This window comes from Clytia hemisphaerica, unplaced genomic scaffold (genome assembly GCF_902728285.1).
Source record: "Clytia hemisphaerica strain Z4C2 unplaced genomic scaffold, Clytia hemisphaerica genome assembly, whole genome shotgun sequence".
In the NCBI taxonomy this organism is placed as follows: domain Eukaryota; kingdom Metazoa; phylum Cnidaria; class Hydrozoa; order Leptothecata; family Clytiidae; genus Clytia; species Clytia hemisphaerica.
In genome coordinates, this window is record NW_027103421.1 from 661,539 (window position 1) to 679,576 (window position 18,038).

Genomic DNA, 18,038 nt, shown 5'->3' on the forward strand with positions numbered 1-18,038 from the left:
AAAAGTATTATTTAGTCTTTTTAACCCCCCGGTTGATGATTTAGGCCGAAATTACAATTTAAGGTTTTTGAATTTTTGACCTCATTTCTTTATTCCACAACCTTCAGAACTGATGCCCAAGATTAAATTGGATTAAAATTTGAAAAAAAGTGGGCTTGGAAAGAAAAGTGGGAAAGGAATAGGTTTCTTTATTTTTTAAAGTTAGACGTGGAGAAGAATTCTTTTCATTATACTTTGAGACGAATAAAAGATAAAACGTGTGGGACTTTTTTTTCAAACCCACCCCACCACTTATTTGTATGATAAATTTTGCCAAATTCAAAAATTCGTTTCGTCGACGATTTAAAGTTTTTCAGGAAGCACTTGATATTGTTTCGGCAAGAGTCTTAAAAAATACCCCCTTCTCACAGACCCAGAGGAAAATTTGTCCCAAGTGAAAAATTATCGAAAATTACACTCTAACTTTTGTCCACGCTGAAAATAATCAAATAAACAAAGCCTCATTTGCAAAATATTTGCTATTTTTTCCATCCTTACTGGAATTTTCAGATTTAAAAGTATTGAAATTCAAATCCCCAGCCATAAAAAACAGTCTGTGATTTTTATCCCCACTTAGAAAATCTCACCGGGTCTGTGAGAAGGGGATGTTAAAAAGGGGCTACCTAAAGAGGAAGGGAAATGGTTCAGAAAATATCAAAGGTCATCAACTGCCAAAGATCGAATTAAAGCGATTTTTCAACTCTCAGGTCGTGTTCAGACCAAGGTTTAAAGCAATTAGGTTTCTTTTATATTCCTTTTGTATTTAACGGGACGCTCCTCATTAGTTAAACCAAAGTTTAAAAAGGAATCACCCTCTGGTTTAAAAAAAAAGTTTTTACGATTTCGTTACAGTTTTCTGAATAGACGAAATCAGATTTCGCAAGTGAAAAGCATGCTCCTTTTGTAAATGAATAAAAAAAGAACGTAAAATTTATGACTTAGAGACGCTCGGAGCATCTCTAGCAGTAATGACTTCAACGAACACGAATTACTGGGCGCGTTCACACTGGAAAGTTTACTTAATTAAATCTATCAAAGTTAAACAAAGAGATTTATGATGGATGAATACACTGGTTTATTACAGTTCTTTGTAGGTTCACGAGATCTATTATAACACGGTAATTGGTTTTGCTTAAGGCATCTCATTGGTTGATTTTTTATTGAGAGTTTCGATTTCACCTGTGATTGGTTGATATTGGTATCCATACATCACTTGAAATCCACAAACATATTTGTTCTAATGGTTTTACTCAATAACTGCATTCATCTTACACATCAACAACACCGTTTGCACTATTTCTAATTTTTTCCTCAGTTCATTCGTTTTTGAAATCGTAAAACTTTTTGTTCACTGCACGCATTCTTTGTTTATGCTTCCTTAATAAAATCTTTTGTTTTAAGGGAAGCCTCTACCCTACCCTTAAGACAATAGAGCTTACGACTCGTAATTAAGGAAGATCGATTAAAAATTACAATACTACGCGTTCGACTCTTAGTTAAATGCACGTTCTGTATTGTAGTCAACAAAAGATTCTCCTAACTACATTTTTATTAAGGAAGGTCTGTAGTGTGAACACGACCACTGTTTTGCAGAGAGATTCCCTGAAATCTTTTTTGTTTCAAAGTATCTCAAGAGAGAAGATGACATGATTATAAGTTAGGAAAGGAGATTCTTCGAGATCGCCAATCGATGATGACAAAAAGAAAGTGATTATAATTGAATTCCCATATCAACAAAATACTACTTAAACCTTAAACTTAAACTTTCAGGTCTGAACACGACCTCAATGCATGAAACTTATATTTCCATATGTGTAAGTGATATCAATTTCAATAAAATCAATACCTACTTAAATCTCAAAAGAGTTTTACAATACCCATATTCATTAATATCTACTTTCCTTCCAGAATGGTTGAAAAGGGATCTATCTGAGGTATTTGATAAAAAAGACCAGGCACGTGCCTCATCTACTTTCTCTTTAAAACACTCTCCAAAACAACCTTTAAAAGGGGATTACTAGCCTTTATTTCCACTTATTGATTATATCAGTAAAAAGGTAATAAAAAGACAACGGAAAACCAAGGGAACAGAAAAACATCTTGAGCCTTGGAATAAAACCTATTTTCTTGTTTGCTAAAAATCAGTATGATCATACATCATAAAAAGTAAAACCTACATCCCTGTCTCGGTGTTTGAGTTTTCTCCGTCCCAGGATGTTTATTACCTAAACAGTATAAACTTTAGGTTATAGAACTCCTATCCGAAACGTCACATCACCTTGGCACACCCCCGAATCACAGACCCAGTGGGACCCCCTTCTGGACAATTTGGTCGGTTTGTGGTTGGAAAAATAGCCCCACTAGGAAATTGACTTTGATTTTATCCCCATTCGCAATGAAAAAGATTACACTGCAAAACCATCCAGTTGGGATTTTGGATAATAACATTTATGGCAACCATGGGAAAAGATTCCACAAGGGTGTCTAGCGCCCGGGGGGTACTTAGGCAAAAATGGATGATGGGTATGTGCGGATGGTAAGGGTCGGTTTTTCACCTTTCAAAGTCTCTCTAAGGGTCGGAAAAATCAGAAAGTTTTAAATTAGTCTGTCTAGGGGTCGGAAAATTCAGGATTTTTAAGAAATGTTTTGATTTCCAAAGAAAAAATTGTAATAAAGTCTCTCTAAGAGTATGACTTTTTTCAAAAATCGAAAAAAAATATCAAAAAGTCTTTCTAAGGGTCATCTTTTCAGCAAAAATAAGTTTCTCTCTAAGGTTCGGTTTTCGGAGGTACCGTCTGCACATACCCCTCATTCGCCAACCCTATTTCCCCACCCCCGGGTCTAGCAATAGACTTGAGTCGTTTATGAAATAGTATGGGTGTTATATGATAATACGATAAGTATTACAGGAGAATATTAGTATGTATAAATTGATTTATCGAGGATGGAATTCATAGTTTCACGCATAAGAAAAATGGGAGAGCATTTTGTGCGCATATTTTTCGGTATATTAGTTCTACTTAAATGGTGTCTCGGTAGTATTATTATATTGACCTTTCTCTTTATTTTGTCATCATCAAATAAATGTGTTTACTTTATTTGTTCAAATAGACGCCCCAGACGTTAAGGGCGAGGGGCGTTTATTCGAGGGGAGCGTTTAAAAGAAGGAGGCGTTTATTTGATCATTTATAACCAAGGTCACTTTCTTAATGCGAGCTATAATCTTTATTTTGCCTTTTAATTATTATTTGAATACAAATATGTCAATTTAGGGATGCAGAAGTAATGGGTCAAAATAAGTTCAATTACCAAAAAGGACACATTTATTGTTGTATATCTAAGTTTTCTCTCATATTATGCTACCTGTTCCAAATAAACGAACTTCTAGAGGGAAGGCGTTTATTTGAAGGTGGCGTTCAAATTTGGGTAGGGCGTTTATTTTGGGCTATTCGTAATTTTTTGAATTCTTCATCTTTAAATGTTCATACGATGTTAATAAAAATGGTTTTTAAAACGGTTTTTTTTTTCTCAGTAATTTCTGAAATCTGGGCTCAGATTGTTTTTAATTTGTTGTATTTGTTGTGCGTAAGACACGGTTGTCACTCTAAGTAGACGCCAAAACAAATTGGGTTTTACTTTTGAAACTATAACTACAAATCCCTCAAATCACGCTCATGTTTAACTTTTTCGACTTGAATTTTGTTTCAGATGAGAGGACACAAGCGTTATACTCCAGGGCTAATGACTTTCCTTTTGAAAGAAAATTCAACTATATGCGTTCGTTTTGCTGCGGTGGCACTTTGAAGAAAGTTATGGTTAGTTTTATACTATATCTGAATTAGTCGTCTAGCATACCAGTATATTTAGCAAGAATAAAAATTCTGTGACTAAAGAATTTTTTTAAATCCAAAGTTCTTGTTAAAGATTTTGGAAATTCCTTCTAGTGATTTTTTGCTAAATGTCATTTAACCTTCCGTCTCCGACAATGGACAAGATTTTTTGTTTCGAAATTTTGCTCTAATTTATTAATTTAGTTCGATAAAAGCCAACCCCCACGAGAATTCTCATTTTCAGTATCTGGATTTTTCGTGTGTTATACAATACACCTTTTCAACCGTAGCCACCAATTGCTGTGCGGGTATTTTTTTGTCCGCTTTACCACCCTAAGGAGTGGCACGCTCCTGACCGCGCGCCTACAGTCGAAAAGGTTTATACACTGTAATGGAAAATCAAGGAACAAAAGTATCCAATAATTATAAAAGCTTCTTCTTCTCAGATTTCTTTTCAAGGTAATTGTGGCCGCATTAATCTTTCGAATTAAATGAAATCCCTAACAGTATAATTTTTCCCCAAAATTTCTCAAAATGTACCTTTGATTTTTGTTCAAAAGGTGCTTTAATTTTTAGGCGTCGTTCAAAAGTGGGGAGGCTGGAAGTCTTCCCAGTCTCCCGCTTCTGCCGAGCCTGTGTTGACTGGATTTTTTTAGACTTGAGGATAAATAAGGAATAAAACTTCAGGGTATTTTCTGAACTGGGCCGAATTTTTGGTTGTATTTTGTGTTTAGTTAAGCCTGAGCGAGTTGCCATGAATATGCGTATCCTTAAACATTCTTTAGAACGTTCCTTGAAAAGACATATATGCATAAAAAACATTCTTGACATATTTCGGACAGTGTCCACGGTGACTAAGAATGTTGGTATTTCACCAATTCCTTTCTGTCAGCAGTTAGTTCCCTTTAGCATATGAGTAATCTCTTTCCGTATTTCTCAAGGAAACTATTCTCCTTTAGGAAAAGTTTGTTAGATATGTAGTACTAGTATTTTTTTAGGAATCTGGTAAAGATAAATTACTAAAGATGGATTGAAAAAGATATATCGTCCATTTTGTTTAGACAGATAAAAATACAGATCTTGTTTACTCTACACTTAAAGTGAACGTTATTGACATAACGGGTATGTCCCGGGGGGGGGGGGGGGGGGGGTAGGCACTCGATTTAAAAACGACAGTAAATTTGGGCGAAAAATCGACCCTTATGGTGCACTTTCTTGAAGATTTTTTGCTATTTTTAGGCGAAATATTTTCACCCACCTCTAAGTTTAATTTTTCTCATCTTTGCTCATTTCTATCCCATTTTTGATATTTTTGCCAGCCTAAGAAAGACTATTTTGCCAAAATTTCAGCCAAAATTTTCAAATTTTAGTTCAAATTTCAAAGATTTATGACCCTTTGAGGGTAATTGATTTTTGATTTTGGAACCCTTACAGAGACTCAATTGCTTTTTACTGGTTTTGTAGTTGAAGGACTTTTGAGGGTGCGAAAAAGGGACCCTTAAGGCTCGCACATATCCAAAACCCATTTTGCCTAAGTACTCCACCCCCTGGGGATGTCATAAATTTAAATTTGTTCATATATCATTGTTTTGAAGTGGTGAAATTACCAGTTTAACATGTAAATGTATAATATACTACTCATTCAATAGAGATCAATTACGCTTTCGTGACAAAAGAGAACATTTCGAAATTTGCACTCAATCAATTATCATTTATTAGTTCCGTGTTTCGTTTTATCAGATGAATGATAAAGCTTATCATTTTATGCTACCTAACCCCCTACTGGTAAAAAAAAGTTTTAATTAATTACCCACTCGTCGTGTATTGAAATGTATTACCTCCCATTTTTGCTTTACAAAAGGTCACAAGATTGGTGATTTAGAAACTCGGACAATTTGATGTGTACTGGGTGGTGCTCAGAATCATGAAGCTCATGTTGAGACTTTGTTCAAAGCTATGCAAGGACTGCTATGATACGAGAATCACCATGACAAATTTCAAAGGGACCTTGGACCACAGATTTCTGTAAAATCCAAAGGTCTAGATGTCGTGCTTTAAGCTTTTTTAAGAATCGAAAAAACTACAGTTGCTATTGTTTTTGAAAAGTATCAGAGGTTGAGTTTTCAAAGGATATATCAACCTCTGAAGACCAATAATAAAATTTTTATCGCGCATGTGTCAATCTAGTCACTGTAGAAAGAATCAAAGATGAAGAGCAAATATTACCATATTAATGTCTAGCAGAATGTATCAGTATGCAGTTTATACTATTTACGAATTCCCCAGAAACCTCCAAGTGTAATTGAAATGAGTTTCTTTTGAAAGAAATCTTTTACATGATCCCCAAATGTATAACAGTAATTACTAAACTATTAATTATTGAAATATTACTTTGATTGAATCGAAACAATAGATAGATTTTATGTTATGATTCTCTATCACTGACTTTTATTTTAAAAGCATTGATGACATTTTTGAGTTGTGTTTTCAACGACGGGAATAAAAATATCAACTTTGAACTTGATCCAAGATCTTGGATGGTCGTCATTGTTACTTTTGTCTTCGCTGATTGCGCGATGAATAGAATCTGGATTGGTCGGCACAGGTCTATATATGATTTCGACCTGTGCTGGGTGAGGCTTCTGATTGGTCAAGCGCTGAAATTCTATTGTAATGTCACGTATCCACGGTATGATTTCCTACCGAAATACGGTAATATAATAAAGTAAACTTCTCGATGCGCTTGAATATTAAATATTTGAGTAAAATAGTAAATTCATAACAAAAATCTTGTTACGTCCCATGAAAAATTGAACGTTTTCTTAATATGTCACCCTATTTCAAAAACAATACACAGGTTGCAGTTTGAAGACAAATCACGCTTTTACTCGAAATTATTATGTGCTTGTTACATGACATTTGTTTTTGATTGGTTCAAATTTATTGATACTAATAAGTTTATCAGCTGTAAGTTGTAAAGCAAGTAACATGGGAATAAAACACGTGAACTTTTTCGAATAATCACATGATTTGCAACCCGTATTAGGCAACTTTGTTGTCATTAGCAGTGGAATTGGAAATGATGCGCGGTCCTTACAAATTCGAGTTTATTCGGCAGATCTTTATAGCTTTAGCGTGGTGTGCAAAAAACAACAACGTTCTGATCTCAGGCTAGCTAGCTAAAATGAAATTTGTCCACGTTCGGGTGACTTTTCCCCTTAATGACTTTTTTAATAAGGTCAGGACAGCTAAAGAGTTATATCAAGGTATGGGAAAACTTTAATCGGGGATAATGGGCTTAAATTCAAAGAATTGCTATACTTTTATGCCAATTTTCCTGTGCTGAAAGTTGAAAGCGAAATAGCGAAACGAAATTCATCACGTCGTAAAATTTATTGCGAAAATGATAATTGGATATAAAAAATGAGATTAATAATCATCAAGAAATTAATTCTCTTAATTTTACTAATCTTTCATCGTTTTAGGATAGGAGATGTTAGTTTTCTTTTAGATTGATGATGCTATAGGAAATTTCCCACGCTTTCCTCTGGACTTGCTTAGCAGAAATATTATTGAGTTATTTTCCAGTATTTTCCGGGCGTGATGCCTAGTGGCTGGCCACAAACTCATGAGAGATGATAGCTGCAATGATTTAATCCAGAATAAATTACCTTAAGGGAACTAATTTTGGTGAGCAGGAAAAACTAAAATAAATTTGGCGAGGAAATTCATTTTGGCGAGAATTGAGTTAAATTGAGGATTTAAAAAAATGACTAAGAAATTTAATTTTAGCAAAGAGCAAGAAACTTAGTGAGAGAACTTTCCTTGTTAATGTTTGCAAGAATTCAAAATTATTTCCCTCAAGTTTTTTACCCACGTCCGTGATTATCTTTCAGTTTATTCCCAGTATTCTTTAGCCTGAGTGTCCAAGGCCTAATGACAAGTTGAAAAAATCATTGAACCAGTGGCTCTTTTTTAGTTGTTTCCCAGTATTCCCTAGCCTGAGTGTCCAAGGCGTGTGATGCCTAATAACAAGTTCAAAAAATCATTGAACCAGTGGTTCTTTTTTAGTTCTTTCTCAGTATTTTCTAGCATTAGTATCCACCCAGCTGGCACACAACGTTGTTTTAACGTTCAAATAACGTTATTTGGACGTTATGAACGTCAAATGGACGTTGTGTCTGTGACGGCTGGGCATGCATGGCCTATTGATTATCATTGTTATTATTGAAAACTCATGAGAGATCTGCTAGCTCTTATTTTCGATATAATCCAATAAAAGTATTGGAACAATTATGAACTTTCCCACGGCTTTTTTCCTGTGTAAATATTTTTAATATCTCCTACTACCCTGAGCTCAGCAAACCTCTAATCTTCTCACACCCTATAGCATGACATCTTTTTGTTTCTACATATGGTCCAATTAAAGTTATGCTGGCATATGAACTTTCCCACACATGCCGATCTATAATATTAACATGTGTATGATTCTATTTCGGTCATTTTCATCCTTTTCTCCTAACATGGTACTGCTACTACGAAACGGAGGTGGTTTTTCTGATCTTTCTGCAAAGATCATTGAAAACTTTTTTGATAAATTTGCATCTGATTTGTTATAGCCCCGCTAATTTTGGGTTTCTGATCGTATAAGATCTTAGAGACAATACCTATTAGAAATGTTTCCAAACCCCCGAGTTTTCCTATGTAACGACAAATAAAAAGGACTTGATGGTTCTAGATGAAATGATTAGAGCATAGTCATTTTAAAAAACCTGCGCCTTGTAATGTATTGTTTTAGCTTTAGTGTCAAATTTTCTTTTGTTGCAAATAATAAAAGGCAAGTTGCAATTTGCATACTTTTTGATCACGTTACAATTTTTGGTTCTTGGGATTTGTTTATTTTCTACTAGTCACATGATAAAAAAGTTTGCAGAACAAATCCATTCACGTACGGCGGTACGACAGCTTTAACTGTTCACAATAGAAAGTACTCTTGTCTCCCGAATAGACGGGGCAGGGGTCCAAATAAGCAGTGGGTAGGAATACTTTCTAAATTCTAATAAGCGGGGGGGGTGGAATAAGAGGAGGGTAATTTGAAGACATAATTTTTTAAACTGATATCAATTTCAACAACAAAAAAGAAACTTTAACAGATGATCACGTAAAATAAGAACCAATACTGACAAAAAGGATTTTAACAAGTTTAAGGTCTATCTACACTGTAATAAAATATTGAATTATCCGAATTTAATTAGCAGGGAGGTCTTGATAAGAGGAGAGGAGGGAGAGGGATTTTTCTCTTAATAATTAGCGTGGGGACGTCTATTCGGGAGACAAGAGTAATAGAAGCCTTCCAGACCGTGGTTTTCTACAATGATTATGATGAGAGATTCGGCTTTAATAATGACAAATAGTTGCTGAAATGCTGTTTAAACATTACGTCTGGTCCACTTCGCTAGCCCAATACTGAAATTTTTTGAGAATTCTCAACCCTTCCCGCAGACAAAGAAAATATTTAGATCTCAGTCTCAGACCTTTATTTTGACGACAGATCGAATCTATATGGAACTACTTTTTTGCGGAAATTAGTTTTAGCGATTATCGCGGTTTTTTCGGCAAAACTGCGATAATTCAAACCCGCGAAATACAATTTTTTCCAATTTTATCGAAAAGTTTGAAAAATTTCTAGGAAAATGAAAGAAACTTGTCCAAAAAGGCAAAACCGGAAGGATTAAAACCCGCGAAATGCAATTTTCCGATTTCTTTTTCGACCGCGAATATTAGTTCCTGCGAAAATTAGTTACAATACTTGTTTTTAAGCCCTTCATTTTTCGAAATCTAGTAGTGAACTTGCTTTACTTGGTTGGTGGTAGCTTGTACCAAACTCTTCTTCGCTGACTGAAAAGATAAACGTGAATTCGGTTTGTTACGGCTAGGCAAAATTCCGTCTCTCAGACATTTTTACGCAGACCTCTGAAGTCTCTGTGGTGGAGTGTAGCTATTTTTAGAATTCAATCCCGACTAAAATGACGTTACATTTAACGCATCAATGCAATATGGTATCTTTAATTTTTTTTAAGAGCACTCCTACGCTTTTGTTTTCTCGGAACGGTGGTCGAGGTTAAAGTTTTTATTTTTACATGACTGTTCTTCCCGTTTCATATCAGACACATATTTCATATAAGGACAGTGTCTTCTTATTGTTATATTATGCTGATATAAACAAAATAACGTTTTTCTTTTCCTCTTTCCGACCAATCTTGCTCCACATATGTGTCAATCCAATGTGAAGAAGCTTGTGAATGAAATTGATGAGTAAGCAAACGATATCACTCTTATTTAAAAACAAAATCTTTAAACGCATTTAGATTTCATTATTATTAAATCTTTGGGAATAACTCAATCTTTATATTTTATAATTTCATTTTTAAGTAAAATATAAGTTTTACAAATCTAAATAACTTTTCTATATCTAATAGCACATCATATACAAACAAACATTATTAGTTTAGTAAAAATAAAAACACACCATGACTCGACTCTTTTCCAATGAGACAATGAAAAGTATAAGAAGAATATTCAAAAGATTATTGGGCTGTTCCAGAAAAAAAATAGTATCCTCTACACGTTGCGGAGGTCTTTTTAGGAAAGGTGACCCCTGGATTCTTTTGTTCAATTTCTCAAGGCTTCTTTGGACTTTTTTCTCATTTTTCATTTTACCGATCGCCCTGGATTTTTCATTTTCCAGACTACCCTGGACGTGACGCGTCCTAAACAAAGGGGTACAGACTATTTCTGGAATAGCCCATTCACTACGTGATTCAGTGACAACCAAATTTACTATGGCTTCAGTACAGAATTCTTCAATTTAGTCTCATTCTTGAATAGATCCTCGAGTTCAAGATTTGACTGCAGACAAATGGAATGCGCTGCGAGTAGGAAAAGCAGGGAACTCATTCCAAATATTATGAAAAAAGACTGGTATTGAATATTCAAATTCTCAAGTTTATGTGAGAAATCTGTCCAAAAATACTCTGGTATTCCCTTTTCATCGTGCTTCCTCGACCTTAGCTGGCAATGCGGACTGTAGAAACCGGCCACAAATCATACTAGTTACATTCGCTTCATATTCAAATATATTTTTACAAAGTTGTTAGTTAAAAATTAGATCTAGTCTATAGCCTATTGGTTCTATCATAACAACATTAAGCAACTACCAATTCAGCCATACAGTGCACTCTTGCTAATTCGAATTTCTATTATTCGAATCTTTCTATAATTCAAACTAATTTTCAGTCCCCACCAAGAAAAAACCTTCGTAAAAGCAGTACTTTTTATAATATCTCTGTTTGTAGTTTGAACAAATCAGATTCCCTGTTCGAGTTCAAGAGTTAGCGAGAATCAACTGCACATATCATAGCTGGAACACAACGATAGTCACGGATCGCAGTTTTTACGTCATTTGGACGTCGTGTGCCAACTCAACATTAGTCAATATTACATTAGCAACAAAAATAAACTCAAAATCTATTAGCATACTTAAATTAATATTTTCATTTGTAGCTCTTGGGTTTCGTTTGTCCCATTTCGTCATTATTCAAGAAGCTGACACAATTAACAAATTTATTTAGAGTCTCATCAATAAACTTGTCGTCATTTTCATCTTCGACCATCAAGAAGGTCAGATCCGTGTTAAAAACTCTCGAATTTCCACCACCATAGATAGCACTGTAATCTTGAAGACTTGAGTACTCATACATCTTTTCCTTGGCACGCGCTTCGCGTTTAATTTCTTGCTTGATGGATGTGATGGAGCGTGCTTGAGAACGAAGAGAATAGCGCGAACGGCGTGACATTCGGGACATGCGCATTTGTGAAGATTTGACTAGACTGTTAGCCAGATTATCAGCTTCTTCTCTATCTTCTTCCCATGCGTCCTGCATAACAGCTTTCTGTTTGGAAGACTGTGAGAATCCAAACCAACCTGAAATAATTGTAAATATATATTTACGCTGATAAGTTATACAGTAATTATGTAAAAAAGAGTATATTTTGTTAGCGACTGTCGGCAAAGCCGAATGAAAAGGTGTTTATTCTATGTTTATCTATGTTAGAACTATAGGACATCGAATCGTGCCATTTTCAATCTCAGCTTAGCCACTTATTCTTTAGTTTGTACACCGAATCTAATCTATTCCATGGCCATGGGTTTGAATATATCACATTCAAGTGACGTCAAATGTCGAAAGAATTTAATAATTGAATTTTTAATTTAACATCAAAATGACTTAAAATTTGAATGATGGTGATCTTTATGATTTGAATTTATCTGCTATATTAGAGCAACAGATTTTTCCCAGGATGCAATTTGTACTAACTGTACTAATAGTTTAGACTTAGTACTTACTTTTCACACTGTCCAACATATAATCGACCATTTCATAATCATTGTTTTGAAGTTTAACATCAGTATGGACTTCAATCAAAACATCATTCAAGATAGATATGAACATATTCATAATAATCCAATTGACAAACACGTTGAATGATAAAAAGAACACTGGACCAAGTACACGGTTGGTCGATTCAAATTGATAGTAACTGAATTTACCTAGATGGAGAAATGTGGAAAGGAAAAATTTGAAGCAGTTTTTAATCGCACGTTCTTGATTTTTATCAACACCGCTAGTTTAAAGATTATAATAAAAAAAATGTAATGAGCAGAAAGCAAACTGGGGCAGACGGGTTAATAGAAATGTTTGTCCAATATACCTTATCGAGGTTTTTGATTTTTCTAAAAAAGCGATGCATTTTGGAATTGTTTCGAGTGTATTACAATAGAAATCTCTTAGGAATTCCTCGAGAGAATTCTATTGTAATACACTCGAAACAATCCCACAATGCATCGCTTTTTTAGAAAAATCAAAAACTCCAATAAGGTCTATTGACTAGAAATTTTGCAAATCCACATGTTTTTTGTGGGGCGGAGGATTAATTTTTCGCCACCTACTGGTATCGTGTACTTTACAGACCGGCCCAAAATTGCACTAAATCAGCCCTAGGTTACTGTATCAAAGGAGTTGTTAATACTATTGACTTAATATTTTGACAATTATTGATAATATATAAGCTCACAGCTAAAATTCTAGCGAAACCGGAGCAGTGGTTATGCTGAGAATGGCTATTTCAGGTACAGTACGGACCACTTTTGCACAGTGTCTTAGATGGTCAATATCTAGAACTAGTGAAAATTTCAAGTCAAAAGCTCCAGCAATTCCTGAAATCTAGTGGGGAGTCGACGTGTATTTTACAGACCGGTCTGCAAAGTACCAAATACTAATTACCAATACTAATTTTTTCCGGTACTTGTCTCTTTTATGTGACAAAATAGCCTTCAGAAACAAATTTAAAGGCAATCGGTCAATATGTGATTTTATCAAATTTACATTCTGGTCTGTAAAATACAAATCGACTCAGATATACACAGAAATACACAGGCCTATATCCCCCTCCTAGACACGATAGTATATAACAACTATTAAAAAAAAACAAAGAAATTTACCAAGTAACAAACTGACGATCGAAGATACTGAATGTCCGATAGATCTGTATCCATACAAATTACCACCAAATATCAACGTAGCTGACATTGTTGCCGAAGCCAGCACCAAACCAAAACAAATACCAAACATCATGAGTGGATACCAGGCTCTCTTAAGTGTCGATGATAACATCGAAATTCGACGGTTAAATCGTAACAGTTTGATGAACTTTAAGGTGACGAAGAAACAAATGAGGGCCACGATGTAGGTGAAAACCAGGTCCCAATATGCAGCAAATTGAAGATTAATGTACTTGTCTAGAAAATAATGAAAAAGTCGGAAATAATATTTATAGACGTAATGTAATTTCAGGTTTCAAACCCTTTCAGGATTCGTATTTTTATTAGAAATTCAGAAAAGAAACATCAAGGTTTTATTTCGGGAGTATTCTTTTGCCTATTTTCATAAGAAATCGGGAGCTTTAAAGTCCTCAAAGCCTTAAAATGCTCTTAATATTTTAGCCATTGAAACCTGATGTTCTTAATATAGTTAAGAGATTTGTAACCTCAGCTCTGCCCCCAATTCTATTACACAACACTCGGCCCCACTAGCAAGCTATCCCTCAGTATTTAAAGAAAATACAGTTCCAATCAAGCAAAAATAGTTTAGCCACCCCTTTAAGCTCAGGGGGGTGCATTCTATATTTATTACTGACCTGGCGAACGTTCGTTTCGTGGCAACCGTGACAGAAGCTTTTTAACCAAATGGTCACGATAAAAGTTGAAGAAAACAGCCAGAATGGATAAAATGATGTTGGCAAATTCGACCAAATTCCAAAACTCTTTGAAGTATGGCATTCCTAAGATAAGAAAAATTAATTTAGTTTTGAAAATCATAAGCAGGATGGAGCAGCTGAAAAACAAAATAGAATATAGTACAAAATACACAGGCGATGAAAGCATTTTTATTGCCAAGTCTCCAGTGTCATTGCACTCTTTTAAGCAAATTCTCTACGCTATTGGTAATAATGAAAAATGATGAACTTGTAGGGCACTGCTCATTCTCTAACGAAGGAGTTTTTTATTTTTTATATCTATAGAGGTCTGTGATTCAGACAAACGCTCTTTCATATACACATGAATTGAATGTATAATACACTTTTTCAATTTCTAATGACGTGATTTTATCTTTAAAGCAAGACATGTAGAAGCTCATTGAGGTAAAGAAATTACATCTAAAGTTAGGACAAGTCATCACCAATAATTCTTGAAGGTCGAATGATAGAGAAAAAAAAAAAGAAAAAAAAAGTATACCTGTCCTGTAGAAGACTTTAGATTCTCTTATGGCGAACATGATCATGAAACATATAAACATGACTTCGCACAGGATCATGAAAAACGCATATTGATCGGTGTATCGGTACATCTTAAAGGTGATCACCGAATGATAATGAACTATACCACCGCCGGGTGGGAACTCAAAGATAATGTTGACGGAATCAAAATAATTGGTGTTTCCGTTATAGATAGCAAATTCGACAATGACAGCTCTGGTATGACGGTCCACCCATCGACGTTTCTTGAGATTCTCAAGGTTAGCTTTGTTGTTCCATTTGGGGAAAAGTTCCACCTGTAAAAGAAATGATTTTGAGATACTGCTACACGCTTTTTTATAAGAACAAGAGGCTGAAAATTGGCCAAAACCTAAGAACAAGTTAAGAATAATCTGAGCCTCAGGTTTCAGAAACCACTAAGACAGTGCTGACTTCAACAGATTCTAGTAAAAAACTAAGCGTATTAAAGAACATCGTAAGAATATATAAGCCTGTAAATTCGCAGACGGGACAACCCTTCATCTTTCTGATCTTCATTTTGAAAACACTAAGATTTTTTACTATAATGTGGTATACCAAATTTAATTCGGAAAATATTTTGGTAAAAGTTAATATCAAACTTGGGGTTTAGCCTAACTAGTATTGGCATGACTAGAAATAATCTTTCACCGATTGATAGGCTAAGGTCTTGGACCACTGTTGACATTTTTGAGCACTTTCTGAAAGTAACTTTTTTATTCATCCGAACATAACTTTTGATATAATTGACCAAATTCGATAAATGACCCATTAAAATTAAGGTTTATCTATTATCTCTTGGCATTGAAAAATCTCAAGAAAGTTCGCTTTAACTTCAGGGACCCGGTATCTTGTAAGAGCTACAATCACAGAGAAAATATTTGAGACAAAGAGGATTTCCCTGAGAAATTTTAAACCCTACAAGTAAATTTTAAGCGCCTTAAACTACATTTGGAAAGTAAAGTTTTAACTCTAAGATTTAACATGAGACTTAGGATCTCAGGATTTGAAAGCTCAAATTTGCTCCAATAAATCTTGGAATATAGTCTAGAAGCCAACGGATCCCTCCAAAATCAGAATATTCAATGAATGAAAGAAAGTAAAAGCGCCCGAACTTTAAATTCTGAGAAAACGTTGAAATACACTAAAATCTCAATATATTTTGACCATGATTGTATCAGAGGCGTAAACAAGGTCTTTTTTATTATCGTCTACTTTTCCTTAGGAATTCCTCCAGTGAACTTTTTTAGTACAATTTCACGAGAGAAAAAAGAAAAATCTTACCACATATCCACCACCGTAGTATGTATCAAGCTCCGCCCACATCGGATAACCATCCAGATCGCTCCACGATTGATAGCGCCACGGCATATCACTAGGGTTAATGGATCGCTTATACGTTTTTGGCTGACTCCAATTGTAATTATAATCGTTACGTGTTTCTCGGGCGGCACTATATCCCGTAGCGCAGTCGATGTTGATAAATGGTCTGACTTCTTCGGCTTTGATGCAAGAATCTGAAGAAAATGAGAATGAAAGTTACAGCAGGATCAGACCCCACTGGTAGAGTGGTGATCATCAGAATAAATTTACATACATTTTTTCTCACTTATGTATTTTACGAATGATTTCGAAACATTTGCACAATGATCTTTTAACGTACGTCTGACGTTATCTGAATGTTAGATAGACGTAATTGTGACGTTATGTACAATAAAAATTAACATATCTTAAATTTCATAACAGAAACAGATTGTTCATTCTTTTAGCACCACGCATAACAAAGAAATTAATTTTGATAAGCAGGTTGTTAAAAAAGGGATAACCCAAAGACTGGATTTCTTTCGGACTTCTTTCATCAATCCTGTGTTTTTTTAGTTCGTTCCAATACAACACTCCGACAACACTCCGACAAAACAAAACTTTTCAGATGAGATTCTACTGATTCTTGCAACCGAAAATATGTATTTCAATCAATTTTTCCGAATACTCTTTAAATCCTTACTGTGGGAAACAGAAATTTGAGAACTTATTTAAAGTCATGGTACGCAAACTTCAATTTCAAATGCAATTCGATAAATGACACATTAAAATTAAGGTTTATCTATTATCTCTTTCAAATGCAATCTTTTTTGGTTTTGGTAGACTGGAGTCGTTTATAATGCGTGTAATACTAGTAATACCAATACTACTAATAATAATACGGGGTTTAGTTTTGTAAAATTGTTCCATTCATTACTTTTTGCTTTATTTCTACTATGTATAAATTAGTCGTCTAGCTTGCTAGACTATGGTTTTGGCAAAAGTAAAATGGGTCAAGTTCGGGTTCGTTGGAAAGCTCTTTTCAAGATCTATTTGTCTCAGCGAAATGAAAGAAATCTAGCTAGGCAGTACTGAAAAACTAAAACGTACCTTTTTCAACTCGTACTTGTCTCAATCGTATTCCAGTCACAACTTTGGAGTTCATATCATTCAAGAAAAGTTTGTTAGGGAATAAGAAGACGTTTTTATCATAATTAAACTCTTCAGAAATATTGAACCATTTCTCTGGGAAGAGTTCTGGTAATAAGAAGCCTTCAACCCAGTTCCAAAAATGTTCATGTCTGTGAGTCTATAAAGGAAAACAGAATGAATTAGGTTGGCATAAATACACGTAATCTTAAAAGAACATCCAAAATTTTTGAAGCCTTTGATTATTCTTAACTTTTTGAGTCTTAAACCTAAAAATGATCTCAACATGTTCTTATTTTCGCTATTTTTTGAGAATTTTTGTCCATTTTCCTAAGAAATCGGGTGTTTTAGGTTCCTCAAAGCCTTAAAACGTTCTCAACTTGTTCTTAATATTTTTGCTATCGAAGCCTTATTTAAAAAACGTGTAGAGTAACAGACACTACAATCTTCGGCAAGATATTCTACCATATAGGAAGAAATTTAGGCGCGAATTTAATTTTTCTGATGGTCGAAAAACTTGGAGGGAGTTTAATTTGGCGGATAACTGGACAAATTTAATTTGGCGGTTGCATGATCATTTTGAGCAAAAATCCTTACTTTAGCAATAAAATAGCCCACACTTCCAAAGAAATCGGGTGTTTTAGGTTCCTCAAAGCCTTAAAACGTTCTCAACTTGTTCTTAATATTTTTGCTATCGAAGCCTTATTATAAAAAAAACGTGTAGAGTAACAGACACTACAATCTTCGGCAAGATATTCTACCATATAGGAAGAAATTTAGGCGCGAATTTAATTTTTCTGATGGTCGAAAAACTTGGAGGGAGTT

The 18,038-nt window shown here is 34.6% G+C and overlaps 1 protein-coding gene across 3 annotated transcripts in view; it reads right to left on the reverse strand.

Moving 5' to 3' along the window:
• Positions 1-10,595: 10,595 nt before the first annotated feature.
• LOC136797845 (polycystin family receptor for egg jelly-like) overlaps positions 10,596-18,038 on the reverse strand; it is a 53,756-nt gene continuing 46,313 nt past the window's right edge. For all 3 annotated transcript variants that reach the window (XM_067054428.1, XM_067054427.1, XM_067054429.1), the window contains 7 exons: positions 17,175-17,373; positions 16,047-16,279; positions 14,725-15,040; positions 14,127-14,270; positions 13,432-13,728; positions 12,277-12,480; positions 10,596-11,853 (listed from right to left, as the gene is read on the reverse strand). In XM_067054428.1, coding sequence (XP_066910529.1) covers positions 11,423-11,853; positions 12,277-12,480; positions 13,432-13,728; positions 14,127-14,270; positions 14,725-15,040; positions 16,047-16,279; positions 17,175-17,373 — 1,824 coding nt within the window. In that variant the 3' untranslated portion in view covers positions 10,596-11,422. The remainder of the gene's footprint in view (positions 11,854-12,276; positions 12,481-13,431; positions 13,729-14,126; positions 14,271-14,724; positions 15,041-16,046; positions 16,280-17,174; positions 17,374-18,038) is intronic.